Source organism: Rattus rattus, chromosome 2 (assembly GCF_011064425.1).
Source record: "Rattus rattus isolate New Zealand chromosome 2, Rrattus_CSIRO_v1, whole genome shotgun sequence".
Lineage (NCBI taxonomy): Eukaryota > Metazoa > Chordata > Mammalia > Rodentia > Muridae > Rattus > Rattus rattus.
This window is the reverse complement of record NC_046155.1, coordinates 70,882,028-70,890,179: the sequence shown is the minus strand read 5'-3', so window position 1 is coordinate 70,890,179 and position 8,152 is coordinate 70,882,028. Positions and strand designations below refer to the sequence as shown.

Here is an 8,152-nt window from a genome sequence, read left to right as displayed (position 1 = left end):
CAAATATTCTCAGGCTATTTCTGACTTTTGTCTACATTGGGTCTCTTCGTGAACTGCATAGTTTTGTTTTCGTTTTTTAAAGATGAAATAGATGAAGAATTGAAGGAGAGTGAGGACAGAGGATGCTCATGGTGTAATTTTAGTGTCAAGTTAAAGAAAGATCAGTGTCAGATCTCACAGGAGAATCACAGCATTTCTAGTGACAATAGGGCTTTAGCATGGGAGAAGGTAAGTTGTGTTTTGTGTGTCCCTGTGGCTTTAAAGTCCACAAAATCCCCCACTCCTGATCAGAAGATGTAGAGAAGGCAGAGCATGTGGGGGCCCTAAGCTCCCAGGGAAATTTCTCAATACTTCAAGCCTACATGGGAATATTCACCATGGGTGATGTTCTTGAGTTGTAGATGTGGGCAGGCTCAGGCAGAAGCTGCATCTTCAACGGCCGCAAAGGAGGTCTTGTTTCTAGTGTTTCTACTGACCATTCTCAGTGTCCTTAGGTCCCCATGATTCACAGAATACCTTGGCCAGCCCAGCAGCAGAGTCTGTGACTTTAGTGCCTGGAGCTTAGCCAATGCCCTTGTCATTTCCCTTTGAGGCCAAATAAAGCAGCTATGGATGTCAGTACTCCCCATCGTAGACTTAGACTCAGACTCTGTTCCATCTCTGATTCTTCCTGTGGGAGGTGTTGGTGGCACATCAGTATTGTTTAGACTCTGGCAGCCTGGGCTTTAGAGGAAAATCTCTTCCTTCTTTTGCACATGGGATTTTTTGATCCCAGGACATGAGCAAATCAAACTGCATATCACTGCCTCTGGCCAGCCCAGAATTTTTTGGGAATAGACTTGGCCTGTAGGTCATATCCAGTATTACTCTTCCTGAAGCAAGTGGGGCACCCTAAGGATGAAGTTGGCTCCAGTGTAACTTAGCCATATTTCGTCCCAAGATCCAACCATGTCTTATTTGTAAAAACTGTACAGGGCAAATCAACTTTCTCCTTCGTATTGATTACCTTCCAGGAAACTCTTTGGTAGCAGACACTATTGCTAGATCTCGTAGGTACTATGGTGCACCTGCAGGATCTGATTGCATGGGAGAGAGGACTGGATAGGCTTTTGACACAGACTTGTGAGATAGGACTTTTGTCGAGCTGTTAGTGTCAGGACCCACTATGTGGGGAGAGCTCAACTCCTTCTATATCCAGAGTCCTTATGAAGGTTTCTCAGATAGAAGCTTGTCACATGTCACTAGTGGTATCTCCAGAAATCTCCACTCCAGGCCTCAATGTCATGTCAAGTTTAATCCACGATCGAGGGTTCTTTTAAGTAACATTAACATATATGTTGAAATTTGTGTCTTTTTCCAAGGGGACAGATTAGAATAATTTCCAATATGGTAAAAAACAATGAACCAGGTATTTTCTCTGCCTGTTTTTCTCTGTCTCTGTCTCTCCTTGTCTATCTCTCTTTCAAACAGAGACACACAGACTCACACACACACATACACAGACACACACTCACACACACAAACACACACACACCAACATATACACACACAAACACACACATAAACACACAAAGACACACACAAACATACACACATACACACAAACACGCACACAAACACACACACACACATACACCAAACGCACACACAGTCACTCCAACATAAACACAAGTAAACTATACACACATAGGTAGATACTTGCATTGGCAGAGACACTAACACAAATACAGATACATACATTAATACAGAAAAAACATATATATACATATATATATATATAGTCACATACTAATATTCAGTTAAAGAGATACAATATAAACACACTTTGTTATACACAAAACATCCACACCAACATAGACACAGAGACACACACAATCCCAGAATGGCACGCAGAGACAATGTGGAAACTAATACACACAGGAACACATGTACATTCTATATCATTTTTGTGCACACATAGTCTCTGCTAACATCTCCATTAGCACCTGTCCCTGGCACTAAACTGTCTGTAATGACTTTAGTGCCTATATATGCTGGGTCCTCTGTACACATGTAGAAAGCCGGGACCAGAAGCACACACTACTCACTTAGTTCCCAGCTTTGTACATGTGCCAAGAGTCTAACAGTTTGCTTGACTCAGAGGAATGTATTGCAGCTCACAGGACAGAGGAAGGGACTGTGGGCAGTCGATGCTCATGACTCCTGAGAGGACTGAGCAGCCCTGCTGATTCCATAATTCATGCGTATACATAAACTCATATACAAACACGCATGCTAAATCAGGGACAACATGAATTATGTACAAATACGCATGCTAAACCATTGAAAACATTATCCATATCCTCACAATTCCTGAGCAATTTTCTCTCAGTTTCCAGAGGAAATGTATTCCAAGTACTTCCTTGCTTCTACCCAAAACCTCTGCCACTCAAGTCTTGTAACAACTTGTGTGTAATCCACAGACACCTTCCTTTGTCCTTTCAGTCATCCCAGATAGAGTTCCTCACATAATATCAATGTTGTGTGACTCAGTGCTATACCACATTGCTCATGTGAGAATGGCAAGAGGAAAAGATTTTCATGCTCAATAATACAGAAGTAGCCATATGTATAAGTATGTATACTTGATTCACTGCCTGTGTTATTCGTACCAATGGGCTATAACAAAGTGTGTTTATATTGTATCTCTTTAACTGAATATTAGTATGTGACAATATATATTTTTTTTCTGTATCAATGTATGTATCTCTATTTGTGTTAGTGTCTCTGCCAATGCAAGTATCTATGTATGTGTGTATAGTTTACTTGTGTTTATGTTGGAGTGACTGTGTGTGCGTTTGGTGTGTGTGTGTGTGTGTGTGTGTGTGTGTGTGTTTGTGTGCGTGTTTGTGTGTATGTGTCTAGTGATCACTAAATATGCCTCACAGCAAAGTGGTGGGGTCACTATGAATGCTATCAGGACTTCATTCTGGCTCTATTCATTTTGTCCTTGTAAGGGTTGACTAATATCAAGGACAATGCCCTTCTCTTCAGGGTCCTGCAGAATGCTCTTAATTTTCTAGTGACTCTAGAATTTATGTGAGTCCGGCAACCCAAGGAAATGCAATGTCAAGTCCCAGATGTGAGAAAGTATAGGGTGAGCAGACAAGTGCTCTTGCAAGGAGTACCCCATCCTTGGTTTGGAGAATTTGAATCCTGTTTCCATGTTGAATTTGAATATGTAGAGGGCAGTGCAGTGTCGGCGCCTGCACGGACTTGGTATACCGAGAATCGGGCGAAAGCCTGCGGGATTAAAGAAACACACACACACACACACAGGTTATTCGTGTCAAGCCAGGAGAGGAAGAGAGAGAGAGACTCCTGTAGCTTTATTCACCACTTATATACCCAAATTCCCCAGGTAGAAAATATCTGGGAAGCACAGTGGGAAACCCTGGCTCATGACTGCGTGGCTCATGACTTCGTGACTTCGGTAACAAAAGACCAGACTATGAGACCTGAATTAATTAGGGAGAAATCCGAGAAGACCAGCCTAAATCTCAAGGACAAAGGCCGAGAAAGCAAAAAGCAGGAGCGAATTGACCACCGCCCAGGAGTGGCCCAGGTGTGGCCCAGGTGTGTTGGTTCCACATGCATCAGCCGGGCTCAGCAGGAGTCATGTGGTAGAGACACCGGGTGTTTGCTCAGGAGATACTTGGTATTTGTTCAGGCTGAAAGCATTCCGTGATTATTTTCTTCCTGTGCCGTAAATTCATGGGAGAGGCTTTTGTCCAACGATCTCAAGACTTTATGGCAGTCATCTTAACTGTGGCCATACAGTCACAAAGTGGCCAGGCCCAAATCCAATACAGCTCCCTACAGTGCAGTAAAGCCTAGGGGGCAGAGCAAATTCACTTTTCCTTTTCCCTAGTTTCCCCATAACCCTCTCAGAAGGTGCTGCAGAAGGAATCTTCTGGGGAGGCTTCATTAAGTCCTTCCCTTCCTCAGGCTCTACCGATTTCTGGATTCTCACAGATTCTTGTTCAATAGCTCAATGATGATAGCATACCTGGAATTTTATTCATGGATGTTGGGATGTGAACATGGCAGAGAGCCATTTGTGGTATGTTCATGAGATAAATGCAGAAGAAACACTTGAGTATGGATATAGCAGGGAGGCTTGCTAGAGTTCTACAGAATCCTTTAAACATGAGGGTGGATCTTTGAATTTTCAACAGCTCAAGGCTGAGTGTGCTTTTGGTGGACTCTCCACACAGTAGTGAAGAACCCTGGTTTCCTGGCATGTCCACAGTTGGTTATGAATGTACTGTGATTAGTGAGCTGCAGGAAACCGGGTCCCATCCTGGGCATTCAGTACACAGCAGAAGCTCATGCATACCTGTATTATTCATGGTCTGCCCTGGCAGGACCACTCTGAACATCAGTCTCAGCTCCTTCTCTACAAATGCTGAGTCTGTCTTTCCTGACAGTCCACGTGAACTTCTCGGTGCTTTCTAACTGTCCTCCTATTTTTCACAGATGTCTGTGCCACACCAAGCTAAGGTCACTGTCAGAAGCTTGGAGTCCCCTGTTCTCTTTATTGCAGGGTCATGATTTTTCTCTGACACTAGGGCACAATGAGAAGACACACACTATTCAACACCTCTGAGTTTTCACTGATTGTGTTACCTGTGTTCTTAGGTTTGCTCTTTGCATGTTCAAGGTTGATAGGACATGTCTAGGAGTTGTTGAAGGAACACAGCACTGGGCATTATAGACCCCTGCTGAATGCTACTGAAAATGGAGGGTGTGAGGCTTTGCTATTGTATTGACCCCAAGTCAAGTGTCTGTCACCTCAGAGTATCATATTGTCTCATGGTAACCTTTTTGTATCTTTTCCCACACCAGAACAGCTGAATCTTTCACTTTCTAATGTAGTTTGCTGTTTTCTACATTGCTTATCTTACTGATTCTTACTGATATATGTGCATACACATACACATACACATATGGACACACATATACATACACACAGACACACACACACACACACGCACACACCCTAATACATACACACACACATCCTAGGCTCCTGACCTTGTCCTACTAATTCTTCAGCCTCATTTCCCAATGCTGAGACTACCACTGTGCCCTGGTGCCCAGCATACATCCCAGTTTCATTTCTTCTCCTTATTATACAGGGGACTGCAGTTCACTCAGTCTATCATAATGTACTTGCTACATTCCACATTCCAACAGCGCCCCCTGCAGCTACAGTCTGGTCCCTGCACTTACCCTGGTCTCCTGGTCCAGGTCTTCTTTGTCCTGTCCTTCACCTGCCTCCACTTTGTTTGTTCTAAATTCTCTTCTTACTTATCAGGGACACTATCTCCTTTAGAAATCCCTCCCCGACTTCACGTGTTAAGGCACACATCCACTCACATCACACACATACACACACACACACACACACACACACACAGAGAGAGAGAGGGGGGGGAGAGAGAGAGAGAGAGAGAGAGAGAGAGAGAGAGAGAGAGAGAGAATCTGACATAAACACAGATAAGCCATACACACATACATAGTTACTTGCATGGACAGAGACACAAACACATATAGAGATACTTACATGGACACAGAAACACACATATATTGTCACATGCAAATATTCAGGTTAAAGAGAGATACAACATAAACACACATTGTTATACACAAAACATCCACACCCACATAGACACAGAGATACACAATCTCAGAAAGGCACACAGAGATAGATGTGGACACTGGCACACAGGTACACATGTACACTCTATGTCATGGTGTGTCCACACATGATCTCCCATCACATCTCCATTAGCACTTGGCCCTGGTACAAAACTGTCTGTGATGACTTCAGGGCCTAAATATGCTGGGTCCTCTGTACACATGTACAAAGCTGGGACAGGGAGCACACACTGCTCACTTAGTTCCCAGCTTTGTACATGTGCCAAGAGCCTAACAGGTTGCCTGACTCAGAGGAATGTATTGCAGCTCACAGGACAGAGGAAGGGACTGTGAGCAGTCCATGCTCATGACTCCTGAGAGAACTGAGCAGCCCTGCTGATTCTATAATTCATGCATATACATAAATTCATATGCAAACACACATGCTAAAACAGCAACATTACCCATATCCTCATCATTCCTGAGTAATTGTTTCTCAGTCTCCAAAGGAAATTGGTACCAAGAACTTCCTTTCTTCTACCCAAAGCCTCTGACAACCAAGTCTTTTTTCAACTGGTGTGTGACCCACAGACACCCTTCTGTGTCCTTCCAATCATCCAAGATATAGTCCCTCACAGAATATCAATGTTGTGTGACTCAATGCTATACCACATTGCTCATGTGAGAATGGCAATTGCAAAAGATTTTCATGCTCAATAATATAGAAGTGCTTTTTGGGTTTTTTTCCCCATATTTTTGATTCATTGCCTGTGTAATTTGTGAAGTAGCCCATGGGTACAGAGGGCTGACTGGAATGTCTAAGACTGTCTTCTTTTTTTCACCAATGGAAAAGAAACCTAGTTATTTGAGTTTTGTCTTTGGGGAGCCCACATAACAGAGTTATGAAAAGCTATCACAACAGTAAGGATTTTTGCCAGGATTCTTGTGGGTGAAACACAGTCTGATTTGCTTTTATTCCTTTCACAGCTTCTCAAACAAGCAGTCCCACACCTGGTAAGTACTTTGAAAATAGGGACAGTGTCTGGGTGTAATTTCCCCTTTGTCATGATTGACACTGATACCCTACATGCTGATGAATGACACTAGGCTGAAATATAGTGTCCCTTCTAGACTGATGACAATAAAAACTCCTGCCATCTGTAACATAAAGGGTCCTCAACACAGCCTTCCCTTTTGTGCTCCTCCTGTCTCAAATTTCAGTTGATGTTACAATCAAATAGAATATCTGAAATCTTGGAATCAGTCTTGCTGCCAGAAGTTCTGACTAGGAGACATGAATTGGGTTTAGGAATCTGTGGTTGGCAGAAGATATGTAAGGATAACGTGCCTTCTTCACACTTGGGCCAACTCCTGTGTGTCCTAAACCTAATGAGAATTTAATGTTACCAAGGTTATAGGACCATTTGTTTGCTATTGGTTTGCTCATTTACTTTAAGTTGTTTTTTAAAGACATACCTAGCCCATGTTAACCATAGACTTTGGCAAGGCTACCCCTGAACTCCTGATCTTCTTGCCTGTAGTTTCCAGATTCTAGGATTCCAAGATTTGCCACCATGTCCTGCTCTTGTTTCTCACATCTTACATGACGTGTACTGCACCCCCAGTCCAGATGCTTGTACCTCTCCTTACAGGAAAAAAAATCATTTTAATAAAGACCTTGGGCAGTGCACATGGCCAAAAGTAAAACCCCGATCCCACCCAAAATTCCCTGGGGGAATGGCTGTACAGTGCAATTGAGGTTAATTTTTCCCCTCTATGAGACTTTGTTTTCTCAGTGGATCCAATTCTTACCTGAGCTTTGTCTTTATTAAGGTTGGTGGAACCCTGGGAGCACAAATAACGGTAAGGCCTTCTCCTTCGCTCTTATCTGTGCTTTGGGCTACTAATGAAATGGGGATTGAATCTACTTCCTGATGCTGTGATCACATACTGGTGAACTTGCACAGCTTTTCTTTTTTGATGTAATAGATGTAGAGATGAAGGAGAGTGAGGACAAAGGATGCTCATGGTGACATTTTAGGGTCAAACTAAAGAAAGATCAGTGTCAGATCTCACAGGAGAATCACAGCATTTCTAGTGATGAAAGGCCTTTAGCATGGGAGGTTGTAGCCCCTGCCTCTGGATTCCTCAATTTTGGATCAATACCCAATGAATTCTTCCTTTCTCATTCTGCAGATGTGTCCTATGGACCCGAACAGACCACAGACGGTAAGTTGTGATATGTTGTGTCCCTGTGGCCTTATTGTCCCCAAAACCCACAGGCTCACTTCTGATCAGAAGATGGGGAAGGCAGAGCCCATGGGGTCTTAAGCGCCCAGGGAAATTTCTCAATAATACTTTAAGCCTACATGGGAATATACACCATGGGTTATGTCCTTGAGTTGTGGATGTTGGGGAGAATCAGATAGAGGATATATTCAATGGCCACCAAGGAGGTCTTGTTTCTAGG

General features: G+C 43.2%; 1 protein-coding gene across 1 annotated transcript in view; it reads left to right on the top strand.

Annotated features, from left to right (window-relative positions):
* The first annotated feature begins 218 nt into the window (after nucleotides 1-218).
* Nucleotides 219-8,152, top strand: part of LOC116893117 (deleted in malignant brain tumors 1 protein-like) — a 31,537-nt gene continuing 23,603 nt past the window's right edge. The window contains exons 1-3 of the mRNA XM_032895055.1: nucleotides 219-228; nucleotides 6,670-6,696; nucleotides 7,879-7,911. Coding sequence (XP_032750946.1) covers nucleotides 219-228; nucleotides 6,670-6,696; nucleotides 7,879-7,911 — 70 coding nt within the window. The remainder of the gene's footprint in view (nucleotides 229-6,669; nucleotides 6,697-7,878; nucleotides 7,912-8,152) is intronic.